Source organism: Pieris brassicae, chromosome 2 (genome assembly GCF_905147105.1).
Source record: "Pieris brassicae chromosome 2, ilPieBrab1.1, whole genome shotgun sequence".
Classification (NCBI taxonomy): domain Eukaryota; kingdom Metazoa; phylum Arthropoda; class Insecta; order Lepidoptera; family Pieridae; genus Pieris; species Pieris brassicae.
The window spans coordinates 3,755,122-3,782,245 of record NC_059666.1 but is presented as its reverse complement, the minus strand read 5'-3'; the positions used below and the strand labels follow the sequence as shown (position 1 = coordinate 3,782,245).

The 27,124-nt window shown below is 38.2% G+C and overlaps 2 protein-coding genes across 3 annotated transcripts in view; one reads left to right on the top strand and one right to left on the bottom strand.

Annotated features, from left to right (window-relative positions):
* The window catches only part of LOC123706559 (zinc finger protein 883-like), a 15,728-nt gene extending 9,476 nt beyond the window's left edge, over window positions 1–6,252 (top strand). For both annotated transcript variants that reach the window (XM_045655830.1, XM_045655831.1), the window contains 2 exons: window positions 2,521–2,640; window positions 6,077–6,252. In XM_045655830.1, the coding sequence (XP_045511786.1) occupies window positions 2,521–2,640; window positions 6,077–6,146 (190 nt within the window). In that variant the 3' untranslated portion in view covers window positions 6,147–6,252. The remainder of the gene's footprint in view (window positions 1–2,520; window positions 2,641–6,076) is intronic.
* Window positions 6,204–27,124, bottom strand: LOC123706564. The gene is made up of 2 exons (XM_045655836.1): window positions 26,808–27,124; window positions 6,204–10,092 (listed from the first exon to the last, which is right to left on the bottom strand). Exons 1-2 carry the CDS (start codon window positions 26,829–26,831, stop codon window positions 9,355–9,357), a joined length of 762 nt encoding a protein of 253 aa, XP_045511792.1. The 5' UTR covers window positions 26,832–27,124; the 3' UTR covers window positions 6,204–9,354.

Here is a 27,124-nt window from a genome sequence, read left to right as displayed (position 1 = left end):
TCTTTTATAAAGTCTAGGATTCTTAAAATATTGCGTATCTCCTAATTTTTACCGGTTTTAATACAGGTCGAATTTTCTAAAATCCTCATTTAGATTGCGTTCATGAACCAAACAGTTTTACATAGATTATACGGTGGCCGGTGAGGTGGCATATTATCTGTGAGTGACGTTAATATAAGGATTTGCGTTGCATTTTTCAATAAAACCTACTATGACCTAAACTGAACTGCTACGCCAATGGTATGCATTGAATTAAGTTCTTGCATGCATTGAAGAGTTCTCAGGCGTAATTTTATTAGTCCATTTATGAAAATCGCAACTGAACCTAAATTGGATCGCTTAATCGTGAAACTATCACAAAATAAGCAATTAGTTATGTTATCTGTGGAAATTAAATATACACCTTATGGCGTCAGTTTAAGGCCAGCCACACGACTTAGGGTACTTCAAGAAATCCACGTACCAATTGCTAAAACGTCGGCAACGCACTTGCGAGTCATCTGGCATTGAGATTCTAAATTACTTAGGTTCTGGTGGATCACAGACAGAATCCATAAAAAAACAAAAAATATCCAAATAGCCCAGGTTTAAATTTTAGTGAACTTTCCTCAATTTTAACCTTTTTTTTACTCGCTTGAACTTAGCTCGTCAAGTGATTGTCACATGACATCGATCAATTGACTCGCTGTCGACCGACCTATTTTATTTTCACTTCACTGTGAATTATTAGTATTTCATTCATACAAAAAAGCCGAAAATAGTAAATTGGGTTTCGTCAGGGGTGATGCAGATTCGGAAAAGTGGTTTTTAAAATACTATTTAACTATTACGTCACAAAATGTTGTCCGCGTCCGTAAACACAAGAAAATTAGAGAAAACTACAAAGCTGAATTCTTGTTTTCCCAGCAATCAAACCCAGAACTAACCAATGCACAGTAAAAATCTTGTTGTCTAGTTCCTAATGTTCTAGTAGAACTAAAATAGTGCGTTTCCCATACTTTTTTAATTCCTTCTTTAACTTAAAAACTTATTTTTAAAAATATATAAAACCCGTTTTCTATCTTCGTTCGCTCGCTGTCCCTGTAAAAGTACCTCTACCGATTGCTTACGGTAAAACCAAAGGAAATTCCTCACTTAGTTCTTTTAATATGACAGAGATGGCGCCACCTCACTCACCTCACGCTACATCAACTTTAAGATGCGAACCAAAGTTTTTGAATATGGAACAGGATTTTAAATAATTTTGTTTTGTGTAGCAATAAATAGTGATAGTTTGATTACCTATGTAAATAATTTTATGTGTTATACGTATTAAAAGTATTTCAAAAATAAAAACGAGGTGGCCAAAATATAAAATGCTATTTATAAAAAATGGTTTACTGGATTTCTGTTAGATTTATTCAAAATGCCTGACTGACTGCAAAGTAAGGAAAGTGAAAAAAATTATACTTTTTAAATGAATCACGCAGGGATATATAACATATGATACTCAAAGATAATTTTTTTTTAATAAATCCTAAACATGATAATCAAATATACATTACATACTTTCGATATCCTTAACCTACATAAAAATAATTATAAATTAATAAAAAGAAAATTATAACTAATTAAAAAGTTCGAGCCCTGTGGCAGTGTACCTTAACGCTGGCAGCCTTTCCTCGCTGTATTGCTTGAGCGAGGAAATGCTATAAGGATAATTGAGTATTTTTATTGTGAATTAATTTTGAGTTTATTCATTACAATTTTACACAAATAAAATTCTTTCTTAACAATAACTTAACTAGTTATTTACATTATTTTTGACTTGGAAACCCGTAGGAGAAGATAGATTAAAGAAATCGTCATAATATTTAAAATCAACGACAAATTATTGTTATGTGTATATTTTTTCATGTCTGGGACACAAACCCCAGCACTGTTGAACGCATTGTACCAAATAAGCGATGGAAGCAATTTCACTTAACAAATGAGAAAGTTTGTTACGCTTTTCCGCCTAAATCGCTGAATTTATTGGGATGTCAGCATTTTTAAAATTACACGAGAAGAACCCGAAAAGGCCACTTCGAGATTTATGAAGTCGGTTAAAATAACCTACAAATTGCATCCCAAACCGACTTCTTCGTTGCGTAATAAGTTTAACTACTCAGTTTCTCTCATATTGCGACTCGTACCAATAACGTCTGGTTATTTGAATATAGAACGCAACCAACGTTACTAAGTATATTAATTATTATCTATTCATTGAATAAATTTCACATCTCCTAGGTTGCTAAGAGTTTTATTCAGACTTAGCACATACTATGACTCCAAAATAAAAGAAGAAAAAACCTTATTTAATTTAAAAACACACATTCATATAAAAGAAATACAAACTCAATTACTTTAATCAAAAATGGGGACAACTCAGCTTTAAGCACTGATTTTTAATTGTCCCATCAATAAATTTTTGATATACGGGGATCAGATTTAGCAAAAAGTTTCCGAATAGCCTTATAGACTTGTGGAACAATTTTTTAGGCCATATATTTGCGACATATGCGGTGCGGCGTTCCGTCGTCCCTATGCTCGCACTGTGCACACACTTATTCACACCGGGCAGAAGCCTCACGAATGCGATGTCTGCGGAACGGCTTTCAGGTAAATACCTAAATTCTATTAGCTGCTAGGTTGGTATTTATATCGAAGTATTATTTTATCTAGAGGTAAAAATTTTGTTTGCACAGAGCGGGCTTTGCTTGGCTGCAGAGCAAGACAATCAAGAACGATATCTTAATGTAAAATTATCTCCAATTAGTATTCTTTGAAATGTTGTTATTAATAAAAAAAAATGTTTTTGTAATATAGATTTATCAATCATAATGAAAACATTGTCAGCAATTTTCAAACCTTAGTAGATGACGCACGACACACAAGCCCGGGTTTGATTCTGCCGAAACTATAATTGTTTCGGTATATGCTTAAATGGATACAAAGTAATAGCCGGAAACAATTTTTTTTTTAAGAATATTGATTAAGTAAATATTGTATGAATGTATATTCGTACATTTTTTTATTATGATTCGAGTCGGCATACAGCACGTGGGGTGCCGAATTTACGGATCCGAAAGCTATGAATGCCAATTCATGAACATTATAGATATTTGTTCCACATATTGTTGTACGATATTTTGACAGATTTTTGAATTTTTTAAATCACGGTCTCGATCAAAATAATCTAAGGAGAGTAATCAAAACGAGTTTTTAACTAATTATACTTTCCTTGACCAAAATCTTGTAACAAATGACACAGTCCATACAAACACGAGATACATACATAGGACACACACAGGACTCACACATAGGCTATTCACAGACAGACCATACTCAAACACATAGGACTCAGACACAGGCATACATTTCAAACGTGTCATCATCATGTAGTGACTTTTAAAAAAAAGGAAGTTAATAAAATAAATGCATCTGGAGAATTATTTATTTAGGAAGATATTAATCAATATATGCAAAGTTGCATTACAATCAACAATATCAAAATCAAATTAAAAAAATATTATACTTAATTATATGTTTAACTAAAAAATTTCACTCTGAATGACACCGTCATCTCAGTTACCTACACAAAGAAGAAAAAACTTAGGAGTGTGCCTGACAGAAACATTTTGTACAGAAGCCTGGAGAACCTTCGCATTGCTTACATTCATGAATTGTTTGCACTCTCTTTTTCTGGGCTTTGCAGCCTTTGCATTCTTTTCGAGCCACTTCGTTGGTGTCTTTCATGATTTTTACTTCTTTTCTATTTTTCTGAGTTCGTGTTTCACTCTCAAAACATTGCGTCGATTGACTTCATTGGGATCAGATAGAAGCCTTTCTAGTATCTTCAAGCGGAAATCATATAGATTCATTTTATCATTCACCGAAAATTTGTTTTACAAGTACAATGAATTACTGATTTTCATTAGCAGCATATGCACAAACAGCTTCTTGTACCAGCGCAGCGTCTTTCTTTGGAGCAAGCCGAAGCAGACCTTGAAGATCTTTGCCTGACATAAAATTACTATAATGGACGATTGCGCTTGATAGTATTGAATACTACAGATCCTCTTTTGGAAGTAGTTTGCACCATCTCGTCACCATGTTCTGTGGACATGTACAGTACATAACGTTTATCTCTAAATTTACCGATTTAAACACCGTTTAAGAATAAGGATTTGTTTTCTCCTTTTTCCAATGAGATAGTCTCAATTTCAACAGGATTAACTTTGCTGTTTTTTCTTAAAGTTCATCTGACGATCTAGCAATTTCACAGCCAAACCATAAGAGTTATAGTTATTATCCATGTATACATGGTAGCCACAATCCATCAATCTTCGAGGAGATTTAAGACGATCTTGCTGTCATGGCCCTGTCCTGATATCTCATCATCGGCACCTGCGTAAATTTGATATCTTAAAACGGTGCCATCCGGCTCTGCCATGACATAAAGTTTGATGCCATATTTATGCCTCTTGTTCTTTATGTACTGCCTGAACGGACTCATCCAATGATAACTGTTTACACGGACTATATATATTTATCATTTTATTATTAAAATGATCCATAAATGGTCGAATTTTTACTAGGCGGTCTTCCTCACTTGATTCCGACGGAAAGTGCAGGCATCGTAATAACTTTAAAAAACGATTTCGAGACAAAAATTGGCCGAAGCATGGCATATTAAATAAATAGTGCCGTTTTCGAGTAATGGCTTATACGGTTTAGTCGAATTGTTCCAGTGTGTAGAAGGAGTCCGAGAAATGTGATCAGTTATTCTCTAGTTTTCTTTCCAATTATTTATTCGTGAGTTTCGCCGTACATTATGTGCAACACCCACTCTTACTGCGTTCCCATTCGTCTCTCGAACAATCAGATCTAATAAATCATCTTCAATAAGTAGACGGAACGCATCGTAAGGATCTGATGGAGGCGGCACTAAGAGTTCTTGTTCCTTGGTAAAGTCAATAGTTTTCATTGAAATTGGATTACTGCTCCAGGTGTTAGTAGCTCTTTGATGATAAGGTGAATTATTGCGCGAATTTTGGGGTAATGGGGCATCATCGTTATCGCTTGATAAGTCGAAAAGACTACTTTGAGATCTCAGAACGGGCATAGTCGGAGGGGCGTCATTGTGCTCTGGCGAGAAGTTCGGAGTGATCGCATTAGATCTCAGAAGCGACACAGCTTTCAATCGCTTAGCTTGAATAATAGGGCTACCGCCTGACTCACTAAACCTCGCCTTGATGCTTGTGACCTTAAAGGTTGAGCTGGTATATCACCAGCGCGTGGTCTACGACTGGTTGTATTCGACTTCGATCTTGGTTCAAAAATACATAAATCACTGCCGCCAGATCCTTCTGTCACAATTGACACCTTTATCAATATATTTTTCATCCTTACTGTTCATTTTGGCACAAAAATACCTATTTTTATCTTGTATACAAATCACCACTACACTGATAGAATGAAACCAATACTCGTTTTCGTAAGTTGACTATGTTGCCAGAGTGGCCGCGTAAAACAACATCGGCTCTCGAAATGAGCTGAGGTTGTTTTACGTTCCGTTACGTTTTGCTTTACTGGCCAATAAAAAATAAACGGGACGCTTGCACGGATCCGAGTGAGCGGCACCACTATTCTCGCCCTGTGTCACTGGGATCCGAGAAAAGAGCACTTAATGTGTTAAGCATCAGCATGCTTGATCTGTATAGGCAATCGGTAAGACGCTGATCTACAGCTGATATGAAACACAGATCAATGAAACAAAAATGTCTGCCTCCCGTTTGAGTTACGGGTTTTGTTTTTTTTTTTTAATAAAAAAAGGTTCATATACTTACTTTGATTCTTATAAACGGCATCACTTATACTGCTTAATACTCACTGTTAAATTAAACGTTGTAATTTACTTTATGTGTTGACAGACCAAAATCTGAATATATTATTAAATGCACCACAGTGCATCTATTTGTAAAACAACTAGATCTTGAAATATTTTCTAATCTTTATTTCTTATAGTTAAATGCAAAGCTGTTTAACTTTTCAGGCGTTCTGGAGATATGTGGAAGCACAAACGTACTCTTCATGGTATTCAACCGACAGATGTGGCCAACTAACTAAGTGAATGAGTTTGGGATTGTTAATAAAAAGGCTGTGATTCATCAACAGTAAATATTTATTATAAAAATTGTTCTTATAGCCACATTTCTGTTTCTATAATATATATAATATTTATGTTCATTCTTTGTGCCATTGTTTCACAAAATTATTCCTGTTCTTGTTATTTCCGACACAACAGCTTAAACAATATATTACATTATCTTTACGTTAGATTATAGAGAAACAATTTCGGAACTCTATTAAGGAACGTTAACAATTCGATGTGCGCCCGAGTGTCCGAAATTGAGTACGCTATCGCCTAACGAATTGTTCTATACAAGTTATAAATCCTGTCATATTTGGTAACGAATGGCAATGAAAACACTAAGGAAATTACACGATTTTTACAAAGTTTACGTATGATGCCGCCGGGTACGTTTTTGAAACGTCCTCGACTAGACGGATGACTCGCACAATAATTATTGCTGTCTTCACAACACAATTGCTTCATGCCAGTATGAAATTGAATTAAATTCTTAGACGTCCGAAGTTAAATCAATAACAATTACTAGAAGGGTTCACAAAATTTCGATGCATATTTTACACACTGTACACTATGACAGGACAGTCAATGAATTTGTACACGATTGCAAGCATTCAGATTGGATTATTCGTATCGCACATTCATCGATACGGATTTATACAGTTTAGAATTTTGTTTCTGCTTATTAAAAATTACGTATTAAGTACTTACAGTTTTAATATCAATGAGTGTGCGACACTTCATCAGTACAAGGTGATAAAGATTATTTCTATAACTTACTTAAGTAAACCATCACAACCAATCATACGGACATATGAACGAAAATCTATGGAAGGTAAGGGAAACCAGTTAAACATATGTGCATCTCGAGTTCACAACTCATTTGAATTCTAACTATATATCTGAGTACTGGCAATATTTGTGACATAAGGAATATCTGTTCAAATGCATGCAATCAACTGTAAGAGCTAATAGCTCTTATAGTTGATTGAGGTTTGAATTTAAACAAAACGGAATTCGAAGGACCAGGAGCTGTTATGTGATAAATGATATAATTATTAATTTACATAATTTATTTACAACCGCGTATCACCGCGGTATAATGCCCATCTCCATAAATTTTATATTTACACTAAATTTAAGATAGTTTTCTCTCATTAGCTACCGAATCACAATTCAAATATTAGATTAATTGACAACGGTGGACAAACATGCGCCGGAGCACTAATGCATCTTACTTATTGAATTTGTACTTTGTTCTATTACTTCGTGCTATGTATGTTTGGTCCATGTAGTCGCAATTCCGTGTATGCGATGGGCGTGTGCCATCAGAGGTCCGTCAAGTTGACAGAGACCAAGAGTTAATGATAGCGTCATGTTTTGTATGATTATCGCCTATTAGTAGTTATTACTTCTCTATATGATAACCCAATGGTCTCTCTCACATTTGACAACAGGAATAGTTAGAAAACAGTTCATAGTGATAACTTATACAAAAATAATTGTCAACTGAACTAAAATGGATGTTCCCGCAGCAAATCCGACCGCAAATCCTGATGACACACAGATTAACGCGTGGGCCACAAAATCATTTCGCATCTGATACAAAAATTACTTGATTTATATATTAGTTTTCACTTAATCGATGGTCTGAAAACTGATTTCATCAGCATTTACTTAGATATTACTGTAAGGAGTACTTTTTTGAGCTTTATACCAAACTGATGAATTCGTTTTTTTGCTTTGATATGTGAAAAACGTTTTGCTGCCCACGGCTAATGCCCATTTGACGCGAGCATCCAACCCGAAGCTCCTATAAGAATGCCTCATTACCACGCCATAGAAGACTTGGCTTCTAATGGAATAGCACCATTTTGACTAGATCTCTCGTAGGAACGACGGGTTGTCGCTGTTTATTATACTCGAGCCGTGAAGGAGGATTTATCTTTATACGAACACGTCAAAATGTTTTCTGCTAAATAGTTTTGACATATTCTTTCTTTAGGTATAAGTGAAATTATAAGAAAGGCGTTCGACAAAGCGTCCCTAATGGCTCTGGTATAATTTGGTGTCTTCAATATGTTAATTAAGTAGTCTATAATCAAGTAAAACCCATGACCTGTGCACGGCCCTCTAATCTATTGTGGATTGAAAATTAATTTCACTAATAGTCGATAAGTATTAGGAACTGTACGTCACTGTAGTTGGGGTTGTGAAAATTATATTCACAATAAAAATAATATACACTTAATAGTTAATGTATTTTAAAACCAATTAGAAGGCCGTATATTTGGACAGAGCATGAGTATTGGCAATTCCTGGATTTAAGTACAACCATGACAGTATTTAACAAATTCCAATCGAGTGCGGTCGTGATACTTTCATTATATTAAGGCTTTATAATTGACGACTAGCCATGTAAATATCAGTTGCGGAAATAATGAAAGTCCATCGATTCCTTAAGTACTTATCGATTAATAAATTACAGTTTGTTCTGAATTGTTCACATCTGCAGTCAGCTGATGCAGAGCACTTGGCGTCATGACGCTCATACCGAATGGCGGCACATGTCCATACACATTCTGACATCCCCCTCCGAACCCCGTTCCGATGAAGTGTGGACTAGTACTATGGTAAGAAACTATAAATAGCTGTAATTGAACTCAGTAAGTCCACAATTCAACAGACGGGGGACCATAGAACACAACCCATAGTCACGCCGGTCGACACAACGTTACAGAAAATATCAAGACAGAAATAATCTCAAATAATCGTATCATCTCTTTTAACATAATAAATATAGCATTTATCTAATCGTACGCAATAATTTCAACAAAAATTTCTAACACGAGTCCGGATCTAAAGCACAAAACGTCCTCGGCTAAGTCACTCGGTCGAAGTTCTGAATTCACTTAAAGAAATAAACTTATCAAAAATAACTCGGCTCGCGCTACAGTCCCGCGTCTCGTCCGAAGCTAGCACCTTCCCATAGTGAATTACATAATACTAACTACTGACTGCGTTGCGTCGCGTCGCCGGGCGGCGGCGCGGCGCCGACTAGATGTCGCGGGGCGGGCGCCGCCGCGCTGGCGGTCAGCTCGGCGCGGCTCGCCACCGCACGGCCGCCGCCCTATCACAGGCGCTCAAGGGGGCGCGGGCGCGTCGGGCCCGCGCGCACTGCACTAACTCGTCGGCACCAGGAGCCGCACGAAACTGTCCTCGCTCCAGCCCCAGTCGTCGGGCCACGTCTCCTCGGGGGGGTCGAGCGCAGAGCGGGAGGACAGGCTCAGCACGGAGCCCCAGTCGATGCTGCGCTGTTCCTCGTCGCCATAGCCAGAGTCTCGGTCGGGCGGTGCCGCCGCGGGGAAGGGCGTGGCGCGCCCGGCGGCAGGGTCTCGCGCTCCCAGCAGCTCGCAGCGTGTCACACCACCCGCAACGCCCGCGGGTTCGAAAGGCGCCTCCTCGGCGCTCTCGCGTTCCATCTCCCGCTCGATGCCGCGCAAAGTATTGCACACGAGCACCGAGCGCCGTAACGAGGGATCCGCCGTCTGACGGAATCGCGCCAATTTCAGCGCGCATAGGTTCATCATCTTTAGGCGTCTTTCGCGATAGCAACGGCGCGAGGCACATCGGCCTGCGGCCCGGCCGTCGCAGCAGGCCCGCGCGGCCGCGCCGCCCAGCTCGAGGTAGGACTTGCCGTTCTCGGCGCGGATAGTGTCGTGCGCGCCGCACCAGCCGCCGCACCAGCGCCGGCGGCATGCGCGCCGCTCCTCGTCTTCGCCGCGCCAGCACTCTCCGCCGCCGGCACCCGCGGCCACGGCCTCCAGCCGCGCTATCGAGTCTTCCCAGCGCGCGACTTTGCCGCCGCCCTCGCACGGGGATCCGGCTCGCCGTTTGGCGCCGCACCCGCCGCCCGAGCCCTGTAACGCACCAAAATCCACATGTTAACACTCAATAAAATTTTCCTAATTGTTGTAATAATACTATTGACTATAATGAAGTATACAGTCGGTAGAGAAAATTGTCCACGGATTCCATTATGTTTGGAAACAATAACACATTGAGAATATATTTTAAAAGCATCTTTCAACGCAGCTTAGTGACGTGCCGGACTCTGGGTACCTGAAGTTACGTTCTATTGTACGACGACCCTTCCTTTTTTTTGGGCGCAATATGCTCTCGGGGCGCACCCCAGAAGGGATCAGGCCAGGTAGATTCGTGTTTAGGAATACAACTGTGGGATTTGTTCGAGACAACTGCCGTTCGCATTCCCCAACGTAAATTGTTTCTTTACAAAAGATTTTAACGAGCATTACGAAGACGAACAAGCACCCTTAGAAGTAACGTAACTAATACTTCTATCGTAATTTCAATAGTACCTAAGGGTTGTTCGTAATTATACTATTCTTAACAAATAGACTTTAAACTTTATTTTTAAATCATAACTACAACCTGCCTACTTACACTGTACATCAATTTATACTAACTAAGAAACTGTCTAAGACTGGGTCCATAGTGTAGATAACAATAATCAGGCCAAGAATTTAATTATATTCAAATTAATCATAATTAATATTTCGCAAGAATAGTATTTGTATTATTTATTCCATATTGCAGAGTCTTCAGGTAAAAAAAATAAACCGAACGTCCAGCAGCAGATGCGTTCGCACCTGTCTCAATTAGAATAACGCGTAGTATGCGAAATAACTCTTTAATGCTGCACATTGTATGTTCTATGAAGACCTAACGTATATACCTATAGTTATATTTATAATATTTAGGTAATTATTTGAACTGTTTCATTTGAAATAAAACTGTTTTACTTTAATTGTTGAAGCAAAGGGCTCAGAAACATTCCAAAATAAGTCGTGTTAATATGTATTTATAATTCTGGATAAAGGTCCCAAAAAACGTGCTCGAAGGTGCTCTCAGATATAACAGCGATTTCAAAATATAGCTGAGCACTCAAAATACTAAAGGACGCGGTCATATATCGGTCCCATCAACTTGGCAATACCGAAATACCGAGAAACGTCACCTACGTATAAGGAAATTATTTTATTTTATCATTACTATTTATCGCTTTGAAATACACTTTACAATGCCTGCTTTGAATACTCACTACTCACTAATGTAGAGTTCAAATTAAAAGCATCCATGTACTCTAAACAAAAACATTTTCATTAGTATCATCATAATAGCGAATCAACTAGTATGAGAACGAGTAAAATAGCGGTGTCGCCAGCGCTGGCTGGCGCTCATGAAAATAAATTTAGTATAATGACGTCGAGTAAACGTTGCCGCGCCGCGCCCGGTCGCTGCTCGCATGGAACGTGGCCGCGCGACGTTGCCGCACCGAACGCTCTTTCTAATCTTGTCGTAAAGTTCTTTTTCTGATGCTCAGCGCGTCGCTTGCTCTATCCATTCGAAACTTGAAAACGTCTGACGTTTATTTTATCGCTTATGTCACATACTGCATTTTATAACCTAGCCGTGCGCTGTGCGGATTTTATTCTAGATACCAATTAAGAATAAGAACATTTTCTTATATTAAAAACTAACCTGGTACATTTATAGGTGTTTAAAATAATGTATTATTTTAAACACCTATAAATGTACTCTGGCGTTCATTAAAGAGTACAGAAAATTCAAGCAACCAGGGCGAGTCAAACGAACTTTCTATGGCATTGTGAGGAGTAGATACTGGCACAGCATTGCCTCAGAGCTCGCTTAACCATGTCGTCGAGCAGACGAGGGTCGATGTAGGGGCGGGGAGTGCGGCGGAGGGGGCACAGCTGTTGCTGTGTGCGCTCGTTACTGCACGCACGCACACAGAAGCAACATAATAACATCGTAGCGGCCGTCCGCTTGTATCTAGCGCTATAGCTAGCTACCTACGCTCCAGCGAACTCTGTATTATAGACGACTATAAAATGGGGTAGATATCGTGGGGTGCCTCTGTATAAAGCGAGCTGCGAGGCTATAGAAGAACATTTCTACTTATTTGACATTATTCAAACGCTATTTTTTGTAGTCACTGTCCTTTTGAATACCGAAATTAATTAAAGCTTTTAGCTTAATTAGTCATTGAAGTGAACTATCGTGAATAGACTAAGCGAGAGCTGTAAACAAAGCGTTTATGGTTTTCTGTTTTTATTGCGCGCCATTATAAATCTTCAAACACGATAATAAAACGCAAAGATTTACTACAAGTGATCTACATAGTATTTTTTGTTGCTCCATTCATAAATTCATACCGTGAAGGTGTTAATCCGCAATATCGAATTGTATTGAACGACCGATTAACGAGACCCGTTCCTTTTGTAGAATAGCTATGGAGCACGTGATTATTATCCATTCATTGAAGGGCTGCTCGCTTTGCTTACAGGTGGCTGAAGATTAGATCAAGATAGGATAGAGTCAAACGTGCTTAACTCGAACTCGATTGTTTCCGAGCTTCCGATTAATATCGCGATCACGATGACTTGTAATCGCAATTCTCAGTTTTGACAAATTACCTCGTCTCAGTGATTTTAGTTTTCATCTTATTTCATGTCTTGGGATCATATCTTAAAGCTGATTTTTACTCATAGTTCTTATAGCAGTCACGTATACGATTTTAACAAAACAGAACTTTTATCGTATTTAATCAAAATATTTCACCAACCATAAATAATTAATATATAAAATTATTATAACGCTTGATTTAGTAAGTGTTTTCGGGTCGCACGGTATAGCATTCGCAAAACTGGCAAACCAAGGCAGCTCGCCCAGTCGCTGGCACGCACATTTCCGTGAGCGAGCGAGGCCGCGTACGTATGTGTGCGTGCACGTATGTGAACGCGCTCGACCTGTGTGCGCACAACCAGTCTTACATCCTGTTTGGTGGCCCGTCGCTCGCGCAGCTTCTACTTCGAGCTTTTTATTTCACTGCTGCTCCGTTTAGAATTTTATAACTTTTGTTTCCATATTCTATAAAGATAGAATATGGAAGCCATATTTTTTTTGCTTTGTTGATAATATTTATTATTATCTAGTTCACTAAACTGTTCATTAAACTGCAATCGTTGTATATAAAACTGCAATTATAAATCTTTAAAAAACTTGATATGTATTTTCAATTTGAAAACGATGTAAGTAGTTTATTCCATGGAAATTGTACGGTATTTAAATTAAAACCGTACAGAGAAATAGGCTGTTTTACCGTTACGAAAGTTCGCGGCGAGGTTACATTTCAATTTGACGGATACAAAAAGTTTCAAACCGTTAAGAAACAAACAAAAGGAATTCCAGAGGAATGTGGCATAAAAAGCAGGGGTATTCCCGAAATGCATTGTTTACAGTACAGGCGCGTGCGAGACGTGGCGTTATGCGTTTATTATGATGAGCGACTTGCCACTTGATGCAATGAAAGGGAAAATTGTTTTTTTGTAGTTATGACGCATTCGCTTCCCCGAACCGCTGTTTGCTCGGAATGTTGGACCGCTAGTGGCACGGTATTTACCTACCTTATACTCGACTGTCTTTTGCCTTACTATAGCTGGCTGTGTGAGATATTAGCTATTGAACGCTCGGATATCGGGCATGAACGGTCGTAATTCACGATCTGCATAAAATAAATAAATAATTTCTTTCTATAATAAACGGAGCTACCTAGTATGATAAAAAATATTCACTAAGCTAAGTTTTATAGTTACTAATTCTCCTGAAATTGGTAAGGAAAACCTACGAGAATCGATCGGCCTTAATATGTTATATGTTTTTGAATTGAAGCACTTTAAACGAAGTTACATGTGTGTAACTGCACTGTTACAAGGGAGTACGCAAGCTATTTAAACCTCATGAATCTTGAGTATGTGTAACAAAACATTTCCATGAATGGGACCTCTTGAATGCGGTTTCAGTTGACACTGACATTGTTAGAGTCGCGTACGTAGTACATAAATCACCGCAAGCCACAGGGCGAAGTGGTTCACGCTCATTTAAGATAATAAATCAGGAAGCGGGCGTGAGCGGACCGATAATGACGTCACATCTCGGAGAATCCCCGGAAGAGAATAAAATAAAAATGTCACGTAGCGATCAGCTGTCGGGCGTGACGGGAGGGACCGCGATACGCATAACGACGCCGCAATAAAACTTATTTTTATGTTTTTCGCTCACAATGGCCGCGCGAAGGTCGAGCTATCTAAATGGGTCAATACTCTCTGCGTAGTACGAGCGAACACGTGCTCCCGCGTTTGTAAATAGCGAGATATTGGCCGATTGTTGCAGTGATTAATGGGGGCGCGTAATGACGCCCGCGCCGCTCGCTAATGTGTTCATTCATCGCCCGACTATTATTGCTTGCTCACGGAGATGGTTTTGTTCAATCGATGCTTAGGGCGATGCCCAATGTCAAGGTTGCACTTGATATGCCCACCCGCCATTTACACGTGACGTCACACGCACATATCCCTCCTTATCAGTCCATCTGTTTAACATACAAAGTTACGTCACATAATCGATTTTTACCTAAAACAGATAACTAGAATCTCGGTTTGTTTATGTTTTTTGTTTGGTTTTTTTTTATTATTTACGATTAGGCGTTCGGTTTTATTTTTTGGTAATTTTCATACATCTTTTCAACATCTTAAATACGATGTGATTCTCAAACGTGGAAACGTTTTTGATCAATATGTAATAGATGCCAGTACAGCATGTACGTTAGACTTACAAAATCAACTATCAAAACCATTTACAGGCAAGAACATTGAAACAATAAACTGTAATGTATTTGTTAGTTACAAGACAAAGACAAGAATTGTGTCGGGCTATAAAAAGACTTACAAATCCAGACCGCCGTTTTGACAGGGGACCGAAAAGGTCAGGGTGATAGTGTTATCTCCATATGTTAACGGTCACAACACCCATTCACTCTGAAGAATTCCCCACACTCCTGGGCCGTAAGTTCGCGATGCATCCATGCAACAAGTTATCTAAGAACTTCCGTGTATCGCAAAGCTCGGCGAAACTCCCTAAGTGCTTGTTTCTCACCTACTTTCGCTCTTCTAGCCCAAAGGCACAAGCTTCGCAGCTTTTGCCTTGTCATTAACAATTCTAAGTAGGCTTTAAGTTTCGACATGGTTTTGATATTGTATAGATTATTTTTTTAGTTAATTACTCGTTAGATAAGTAACCCAGGTTAGATGTAGTTTTATACTACTTTTGGAATTTTGGATATTATTTCAACTTAGGGTTTAAGGAAAGAGCGTACTAATTATTTTAGGGCAGGCGACGCACTCGCGAGCACTCTGGTATTGAGAGTGTCCATGGGCGGCGGTATTGCTTAACATCAGATGAGCCTCCTGCCCGGTTCTATATAAAAAACAGATCATGCGAGTTAAACTCTTAAAATACACTGCTACATGATATTTTCAGGCAGTGATGTCCAATTAAATATGGATGTGATTGAAAAACGCGTGTCCGGTAACGAGCGTGTACATAATTGGTGGGTGGGCCCGGAGTGACCCAGTTGCGTCGCCCGGCGACCCGGCTGTCCCCGGGCGAGCTCCCCGCCCGCCCTGCCGCCCGCCCGCACTAAATAACCTGCCCGAAAGCGACACCTTAACAAAGGTCGTTCAACCGTCACAGGGTACTTTGCTCTTCTGATTTTTCATACAACTTTTAATTCAACCCCCTTTTCGAGGGATCAGACCGCCAGTCGAACATTTTTTAATAATATTGCATACATAAACATAATATGTCCCACTCGTGATACACAGTGCAATTAAAGAGACATTCAAAACAAAAATTCGAGTTCATATAATTGTTTTAAGACGGGTTTACCGCAGAGCCCCCACAAGACGACGACTCCTCAAAGGGCGGTGGGGGAGCGACTGAGTTGTATTACTCCGAACTTGCGCAAAATTTCACTTTCTCTGAAGATGTTATGCGTAAAGTTAACCACCCCTCCACCCATACTTCGCTAACAAACTTTAGAAAATAGTTTTATCCGACTCCAAAATTTACTGAAGCAATTTTGCCGCCCGGACTATCAACCCGCCTCATTTATGCCATTAGCTGGAAACTGTATTGAAATTGCAATTTTAATATTAATTCCTATAAATCCACAGTGAATGCATCATTCCAAGAACACAACCTGCAAAATCATTTGAGTTTTTGCCTGTGTGACATGGTTATCTTAGCGAATTCTAACCGAATAAAACATAAAAAACGTACGTCAAAAAAGTCCTACTCACAAAAACCCTACCTCCACGCCCTCTCTGAAGTTATAAAACACTGAAGGTAGTTTTAATCGCCGAGTTCTCGACCTTATTTCGCTTTTGTTAAAGCTCAGAGCGGCTCGGAGGTAGGAGCACACGAAAGTCTCGCAGCTGAAAGGCGAGCACACGAGCGTAGAAGCTTTAAAGTAAAATGAAAGCAGACTTCGCTCTTAATTCACCAACACATAGATACGGCGTACGTCGATAGAGCCACCCCCCTCCCACGCCGCCCCGCTCCCGCCACCCTCGGCATAAATAAGGGGGACAACTCCGGTTAACAAGAGAATGAGCACCCTCCCTCGCGGCTTCACTGGAAGGGAGAACTAAGGGGGCTGTGGCGAAGGACGAATTAAGGAGATGAGAGAGCACACGCTCTCGAGACGAAACATCGTGCCAACTGGGGAATTATAGAAAAGCCTGAATAACCGTTGCTGGATTCGTTTTCTGAAGTTTATGTAATGAAATAGTAATTAGCAGAAAATCTTTTGCATATCAGAAATAGGAATTGGAGATCTGTATAAAGTGAATCTACAGCAGTATAGGTTGAAGTTATTCAAAAAATTTGGTCTCACTCAGCTCTGATGGCAAAGACAGTGCTTTGAACCACGTGAGTCACATGGCCTCATAAATAACAAACTATATCCCTTTGGAGTTAGGGTTTGTTTTCGGCAAAATTGCTAGTTCGCTTTGTGATTCGGAGTGTTGCAAATTCGATCGTATTTCACCGTCTCAAGGTGGAGTTTGGAAGCGGGGGTAATGTTCTTGAGGGTGGGTATAAATTGTCCATGGGGGTAGACGGGGCGACGCGAGGGCGCCGTTGAGTCACGGCTGGGACGAGCGGACTTCATACTATAGATATAGCTCACATGTCACAAACTTTTCTCCGCATCGGGAAACTTTGGTAACATCAACCGAACACGTGGCGATATACATAATTACCGATTCCCGCGCAACAACTTTACCGACTTTTTTCTATCAATGTCAACAATATAATTGTTCTACGTGTATTAAACATTATTAAGACAGCATTTAATAATAGGAAATGATACTTTAATATAGATTTTTAATAATAGTGTGATAAGTGCGTCGAGCAATCAGTTACATCGGACCGTCACCTTGAAGTCTGATAACAGCTTGATAAAACGCTTGCGACACTCGTATTACAGCTCTGTTTATTTACTTATGAATATACATATCTTTAATGTTACATTATGTACTGAACTAAATATTTTTAACAAATTATTGCGCTAGATATTTTGTAATAATATTTCAGTACAAAATATTGAATTATATTTTTTGATTTTGGACGCTTCATGGGGTCATTTCCAGGTCAGGAAATTATTATTATTATTTTTCCTATAATCGAACTCAGAAGTTTCCGTTTAAACCAAACGCCTTGAGTACTGGGTACAGATCAATTATTAAACCCACCTTAATGTATAAATATAAATTTTTAAATATTTTGAAAATTTTAGTATCGTAAAGTCCAATATTAATTTCAGAGAGACGTGGGTCCTGATAACTGCGCCCGTTGAACTGAAGTCTTGTGATAATACTCCAAGTTTCCAGTATACATTATGTAGAGAAGGGGCTGGCGCTATATATTTGCCCCTCCTACGAGAAAATACGCTCGCATTTTCCCGCTTAAACATATAGCCACTTTGTTTAAACAGCTTTGTATTAGCTGAAAATTTAATCGCAATTTAAAAATAGATCATTTTAATTTTCTATTTTATTGTATTTACCATCGAAATTTAAAAATGGAATGTATTTTTTTTTAATTCTAGACTCTCATTATTGTCTTTGTCTTAACCCATTGAGCCATAGACGATAGTGCTGATGTGGTACCGTTACTGTTTTGCATAAGTAATGACCACCGATACCGCCCGCCCCGCGCGCTCTCCCCTCGCCCGCCCCCGCTAGGCCTATCGATTGCGGCGGCGCGAGGGCGGGCCGTAATTGTCACACTGAAATTACTGTATTCCTGTAATATCAACCTTATAACTTAAATATAAAACACAATATCCTTTGCATTATCACTACCAAATGTTTCACCTAAGTTTGGAGCTATAATAGAGGCTTCGAACAGTATGACAGAGCTTAATTAGACAGGCGATAGCGACAAATGGATTTCACTTGTCCCGCAAATAAGCATTCAAGAATTTTGCTCTATTACTGTTGCAGAGACAACTCATTTCGCTTATAACGTAAGCAGTGGCCCGCTACTAACATTTGGCAACACTCACGTAATAACAAAAATCATAATCGCTCATTCGACTTGAAACAATCAAAGCATTTTCATTTAGAAAACAATAACGCAACAAAGCGAACGCATCGCATGTATTAATAGGAGTCGTCTGTTTTTTAGCGCGCACCGACGAAAGTATGGTGAAAGTTAATGACGTCACACACGCGTATGCGCCCGCGCCTCTCACTCGCGGCCGAGTCTTACCAAACGACATTGCAACATAAGAAATACTAGCCTGATACACAGTGGCCTCTCTCGACACGTTCTCTTACCCAACACGCGCACAGGTTTTACTTGACTCTACTATTACGAAGGCCCATTCCCCTAATCACGTCTAATACGGGTTTATTGTGATGCGGGTGGAACGACGCAGTGATAATGTGAAAAACTAATATCATATAGAACGCGTCCATTCATGGCCGCGGTCTAGATAATACTAAAGCGTCTCTAATTATAAGTTAATCTAATGGGTCGTGTGTGTAAAGGGCAAATCCAGCTATTAGGACCGCCCACAGATTAATAACAGTTACGAGATGAAAGACACGCTGCGATCGGCTGATCTCTATCACTGAACTATCACTTATAACTGAACGACTCGTATATTGTGACGACAGTAGTGTTGGCCTACTGGCTTCAGCCCTGAGGTCGTAGGTGACTAATGCATCAAAGGACTTTCTGTTTATGTGCGCATTTAAATTCTCTCGAACGGGTAAAGAAATAAACGCGAGGAAACCGGCTTGCCTTAGACACAAAAAGTCGACGGTGTGTGACAGGCAAAGGAGGCTGATCACCTACTTGCCTATTAGATTAACAAGCGATCACAAAACACATATAGAAATCTAAGGCCCCGATCTAAAGTAAGTTTTTTTTTCAACACAAAAATAATGTATGTATTGAACAAAATGGTACATGGTGAAACAAGACAAAAACAAGAGTCCTAATTCTAAGACTAACTTGACACGCTTAGACCTAGATTAGACCTTAGCACTTATAGAGAGCTTGTAAATGTTAGTTCGAATACAAAGGTTTTCTAATTTGCAAAGTGTGGGAGGGGCTAGGAGCTTTATTTTTTCATTGCCAAAAAAGCAATGCGACGTGACGTCACGACCCCGGTGGGGTAAAGGAGATTAGATGGGGGGAAGATCGTGAGCGGAGGCGGACTGACGCCAACCAACCCCTACTGCTCGTTTCTCGAATTTGATTTAAGTCGTTACTTTTGTTTCTTGATTAAAACATTAAGGAAAATGAATACACAATGATTGGTTTAAGAGTAGGTACAGATTCCATAGTGATATAGAAAAGGTTAAGTTATATATTATAACCCATTATTAGCCTGCACTTAATAACTGTCAATGTCATCTTTTGTTCAATCATCACAATATGTCAAAAGAGTCACTATTATATGAAGATACTATCTATTATGTGTCTTTGAAGCTATTAATCAAAATTAATCATTAAGTTCGGATTTGATGAAAGTATGTTTACTGACTATACCTATATGTAATAAAAAAAGAAATTATTACTGTATGACATTTACAGTGTCTATTAACAAGGAGACTTGTGTTACCACTACGCTACACTACAAGTTACTATTAGGCACGAATGTTACATTAATTATAAATTTCATTCGAGATAAATTCGAGTAACTATAGTAACGCCCGTATCGAGATCAAGGGCCGGGGTGGAGCGTTTCTCCCTAGGAGAACCCCCTCTCACACTGCATTATAGTAATTTACAATTAAAAATGTTTTCTTATTCTATCTATTCGAGCTCCGTAGGTGTTTACAAACGGTTTCGTTTGGGTATACTTCAAATAAAACTGTATACAAAATTATTTCCTACATATACATGTTTGTTAACTAGCTGCCCCGTCCAATTTCGTTTCACCTAACTATTTACTTAGCCTACGGTTTTAGTAGCTACATAACAACATATGGACATTTTGCTATACCCCATAAAGACTGTTCGCGTTTACAATTACAGAAAATGAAAACTAGTGTATGTATTACATAAATATAATTAAATTAAGAAAACACTTTTTAAACGGATTGAAGATATGTATTATTATTATAAACTTATAATAATAATACTAGTCACCGGGACCACGCACGCTGCAAAGCACGTGAAATGTCGGAAATATTTAAATTTAGAATTATGTTAATAATTAAAAGTTTATAATAATAATTAAATAATATGTAAAAGCTATATTTAAATTTCTATCTGCTATAAGATTTTTAAATTAGGAATTTCTAAGTAAAATACTTATTACATAGGTTCCTTTTTTGACAATTAAACGTAGTATTACATACATCCAACATAAATCGCGTCTGATTACACCAAGCGTTGGAACAAGAATGAATTTTTAATGGCAGAGTGGGCGGCTCCTACAACTACCCACCTAAACGCTACGCACTTAGAAGATTAGTCCCGAGAGCAACTCAAGTAACATCAATCGCTTATAATAAGGTAAGGTTTATATTAAATTCAGGTCCCACATTGGGGATTGGGGGAGACGCTTTCATTCATAACGTACAAAACACAGTAATACCGTTAAATACAATAAAACTTATTTCAATATCAAACATAAAATCCCATTCCGTCGATCACAAATAAACAATTCATACAACAGGTAGCGTAAGTCAATAAAAGATAAGGCGAATGCAATGTAACAAAAAGTACGTGACGTAGGATTACGTCAGAGCGCGTGACGTCACTGGAGCTATACATATTTACAGTGGCCGTGCAGGTTCAATGTCGAACTATCTATTGGCCATCAATCACTGCCGATAGACGGGACTTCCTCGCAAACAAATGCCTTCTCCATATTTCCAATTCACGCTCACTACGATACCGTACTATCAGTTACACGTAGCTAAAAATATGTATACAGTATCTACAATTCTTAACCTACATAGTAATTAGAAATTGATAAACATTTAAAGCAAATCTAAAAAGTTTGCTCCCTGTTCCTGTGTAGCTTTAATGCCGGCAGTATTGAGATACTTATTTTTTACTTTATATATTTTTATCTAAGTAGTACTTTGATTGGGAATTTAAGTTATTGTTTTCCAGTAACGCCAGAAAGTGCTTAAGCACATACGCGCAATAAAAAATAGAATGCGTTATCGATTTGACGTAACTTGCGTTCGATTATCTCACACAGATGAGTAAACATTTGGTGTATGGTAATTATCGTGGAAGTATTACCGGTGCGTGACTAACGGGCCGGGAACAAGGCCGGCAATGTTTACAAACTTCCGAACACTTGTCACTACGTTCCTCCACACGTCTACGCAAATAATGGCGAGCCCTCACCATTGACATTGTCCCACTTAACGACCGACCGTCTAGACTTAAAACACGTCCGTTGAAAGACTGATTAAGGCAACTTACAATCATTTATCTATTGTCATTGTGTACCATTTGTGTTATCTTAACTCAACATCTTCGTTACTACGAGTTTAGTTGTATTATCGCGTATATGCAGTTCAACTGTATAAGGCAGTTAGGAATTCGAAATAGCAGTTAAAAGTTCATTCTTTTGACGGGCAACGGAATCTATTGAAGATAGAATAACGTTAGTTTTTTTAAATTTTCAAAGGCACCCTTGTATTTATCGTGCCCTGCACGGGGTGGCTAGGGGAGGACATGGGGTGGCGCAGCCCCAGTGCAGTAGGCGCGTAGTAACTGCAATAACGGAGCAGTGAAAGTGTCGCGGCTCGCTTCAACCGTCAATGGGTGAAGACTTACTCCCTGCACCCCTTCGTCTTGAACGCGAACTTCCAGTTAATACTAAGTTATTCGACAAGACAGCACGTATGTGACTTCAAAACGTAATGCAGGTTCACTCTCGATATGGGCTTAACACCCGCACGTATGTCTATAAGATGAGAGCGATGTGACGACGTGCATATAAATGAGTGGTGCACGGTCATTATCTGAATGAATGAAACGTAAATTGAAATGTATCGCGTGATAATCCGTGCATAAATCACACTCAAACGCCGATCGTTGCGTAACAAACGGCTCAAGTTCATTGATCTACTTAATGTCCGCTAAATGTGTCGTCGAATGTCAAAACAATGTTACATAATATAACATCTGTGCACGTGGTTCCGGTAACTTCCGACACGTCATTATGATTATTTATGTGCTTATTAAGTGACGTTTATAGTCAATATCGTTGACCGGTATAACATCAATTCATTCATAAATGATTAATAGTTACCTATGAAATGGCATTAATAAAGCTATTAACAATTATACCTAAACAAGATTTTACGCTAGTAGTAAAACGTAATTGACAACATAGAAATGTTTTATTCACATTCTTACGTCAGGCACGCCCATTATGGGATAATTTAAATTTGCACTAACAAGAAGTGACTAAACCAAATTTTAGACGAACCATAAACAATGAGTTATAAATAATAGGTCTATTTTAAAACAAGGTGTCGTCAACTATTAATAGAGTTGGGGTCGCATAGCGTATTTTTCATCGCTGAAGTTTGTTCAACAAATACGGGAAAGACATAAATAAACGCTTAAATTAACGGTTATTAAACTTTCACCCCGCTCTGAACTTGACCGTCAAAATAAGAAAAATGTAATAAAAACGTCACTGTTATAGCATGACGTGAATTTACATAAATTATTGGCGTCGGAGCGTCTCGGACGGGAGTGTTTACACAGTTGCAATGTTTACATGGGCACACGAAAGTGAAGTTCAACGACATCATATTGTTTTATAGACTTGTAATTGGGTCGCGGTGCGAAATAAACCGCTTAGCTGGCACTTGTCAAAGTCGCGGTACCTGTGTTGATTTACAAGTCACATTCACATGTCTTTTGACAGGTTATTCATATAATATAAGCTACTATGAAATAACTTAATGAGTAATATTAGTTGCTGAATTATAAATAAAATCTCAATCAACTGAATCCGCCAAAATTTGACTAAATTCCGGCGCCTAATATTCGATTTTTTCGTGAATAAAATCAGATACCTTATCCGAATTATTAAGAAAAATAATTTTTACATAAACTAGTAAAAACTAAGCTTTGTAGTTGTAAGCATTTTTTAAATTTTCAACGTAATTTTATAAAACAAATTATATACGATGTGGTAGTTTAATAAATAAATATTATACTTTGTTTCGTGTCAAAAATCGCAATGAGTTTATCATTGGACAGGTTCGGCGCGTGCCTAACAAAAGACGCTCGTGTAATTCAATACAACACAAATACTTATACACCTGATGTTTCTCAACAGGTGTGCGGTCATACTTCACATGTCAATGCCCCATTTAATTGGGACAATAGAGTTTCTATATGACAGAATAATTAGCATGTTTGCATAATGCGTGCATGTCCGGTAAGAAAACTCATTCATTCGTTTATTTACTACGACACGTGCGTGTGTCAATTACGTTTCAATGAGATATGAATATTTGTGTGTAGTAAAAGTGATTTATTCGTAAACTGTATATTTAAATACATGTGTAACATTTAGAGTCGAGACTTATCGCGTACTGGACTCGTGTATGTCAGAATAACGTTTTTGACATACTTAGTAAGCTAAGTATGAATCTTTTCCGAGATTATATATTCCTTAAAGCGATTTAGTAAGTTGATATCCAGAATCAAAGGCACTTTCGTAAATGATGTATAATAATTTAAGAAGTTAATTTGCATCGTTTTTTAATTATAATTATATTAATTAAATTAATTACTAATATATAGATAGTACAATATTCAACATTTTAGAATTAGTCTTTTTATTATTTTGAATGGTACATACTATCGGCAACAACTACATTTAGTTCCAGCATTTGCGGTAGATGGCACTGATCTCAATATCTAGATTGGCATCTTTACCGTACACATCTAGAATCAATTCAATTCACAACGCTATATAAATTCTAAAATTCGGTTTGTTTTTCGTCAACGTTTCAGCCACTTTTAAATGTACATTAAATAGTTGTAAAAATTTAACTATTTTCAAGATTTTTTATATGACAACACTTCTTTGTGGTTTATCCTAATATTCCCATTGTTTTCATAGAGGTTTTTAAGTGGCGTACAAATTCCACCCCAAGTCCTCTTGAAGTTTTGAATAAGTGATAAATTTTTGTTGTGTTAAGTGACATGAATGACATGTGAGGTCACAACTGCAACAAGTCGCATTCCTAGATTCCCCCTTTCACCCCCTCAGAGTCCACATACGCCGTGACGAGTCATGCCACAGATATATTATAGGATCTGCACAGAATATATTAAAAAATCTGCATTTGTTCAGTCTGTATTATACGCAAGATTGTTACATTGAATTATTGTCAAATGCTATGACGTGTTGGCGTTTATAATTTTTAGAGTAATTTTGTAATATTATTACTGGATACGGTAAGGTTTAAATTTAAATTGTTATTTCATAATTGTAATGTATGAAATATGTAGTACTAAAATATTAAACTCCGCAGCGCATCAAAAATGTATTGTTGGATTTTGACATACGTAAGTCTAATTTAGCTAGTTTCGTTTTTGAATCTCACATTAAAAAAAATATAATCCGCCGGCCTAAGAGATATACAAGATTGGGTAAATTGGTCATTAATACTGATTTCTATAGTATATAGGTTTTTGGTTTAAATACGAAAATGGAGAAGTAATAATAAAAAAGATTTTATTAATGTTATAAAATACATACATATATACAATTAATTTATGTTACGCAATTTACCTCCGTGGAAATGTTCATGGAACTGATAGCTTGATAACGTTATCGCGGAGATAAGAAATACGCAGATTTTCTCAATAGTGTTTCAGTTTCTCTTCTTGGAGAAGAGAGCATAATGTAGGCGGGGCATCCCAGTACGTTGCCATGGTAACGCGCCCTCGCTGTGCTCTTGGGAAAACCGAAGCTATACATTTTAATTTTCTAATCGTTTCTTGTTTCATTAATTAAAATTAATTGCGTTTAAGTTGCTCAAAATTATTGATATGGCTATGCGAAATGATATACTTTTCTTTGTTAGGTACGCGCTATCTGCTTTGATAATATACCATTATCGTTGATATAAATTGATAAATAGAACAAAGACGCAAATCTACTGCGAAAAATAAATTCAAACTCTTCGTTATAAAACGAAGGAGCAATATAGAAAGTAAAGTGTTCACGCTGGCAAGTCAACTCTGCGATAATTAATGTGGAGTCGAGTCGAGTCGGGCGCCGGCAGCCTCGGCCGCGCACACAAAAAACCCGCCCCGACACAAAAACACCCGTCAGACAGGGACAGCGCTACGTGCTAGAGCGAAACGGCAACATTTACATATTTCTTGATGACTACTCGCTCGCCTCGAGCGTCGCGCAGTTATCAAGATTCAAACGCTTTTGATTTAAAACTACAGAATGCGCCCTTCTATTTATCACATGACGTTTGACAGGTCGCCGGAAACGCGGCAAGATGTCAGATTCGAAAAAAGGCGCGTATGGCACGTAAAATGTAAATAGTTTTATAAAATTTAATTTTACGGGAAACAAAGAATTTAGAACAATGTATTTATCCGCTTGGTCATACATTAAACGTTCATATTTTAATAACTAACTAAGCTTTACTGCTATCGCAAACACTGTTATAATGATATTATTAGCGGGACAAAGAAAGCTAGATTTCAAACAAAATAAAATAAAATATCGCAAAGTTTCAAAACGAAAGACAATGGAAAATTTTGATTTTAAACGCTTAACAATGAAAGGTACGCTAAAATTATTCTTTAAATAATAACTACCGACTACCTTCTTGTTGTTCTTCCAACTTTAAACACGTTTTAAAAGGAAGTTTTAGATAGTTTTATAATAAATTAATATTGAATCTTTAACTAGTTTTATTACAGAGGCTAATGAAAAATATCAGTGTTGCAAACTTGAAATTGTGTAATGCCAGGAAAATTGTAGATAAAGTAAATAGTTAGTTTTCCTGATCCAAACCAGTATATTCTTTATGAAAAAAATTACAACGCCTGATATTTCACAAAACAACTTCAACACAAAATTGGTGAAAACTCGTAGAAATATATAGAAATTTCACAATAACTACGAAAGGAGTCTAAACTACATTCTTACCTGGAAATCACTCCACATCTTCATGGGGATAGACCATAGTTCCGATACGAAAACATAACACGAACACGATAACAACTGTCAAATATGTCACAGCACGGCGTCACTAACACGTATCAACTGTGCGGAGGCCGAGCGCAGACTGAGGCTAGAAGAGTCGCGGCGAATAGCGTGGCGTTTACGACGTTTCGTATCCGATGAAGCCCGACCTGCTTCGCCAGTTCGCCTTTCGTACAGTATTTGGATTCGTTCTCAGCGCGGCCCACCTGCGCTCAGCAGTTTGCTTCTACGAAAAACAAAATTAAACTTACTCCGTTCTT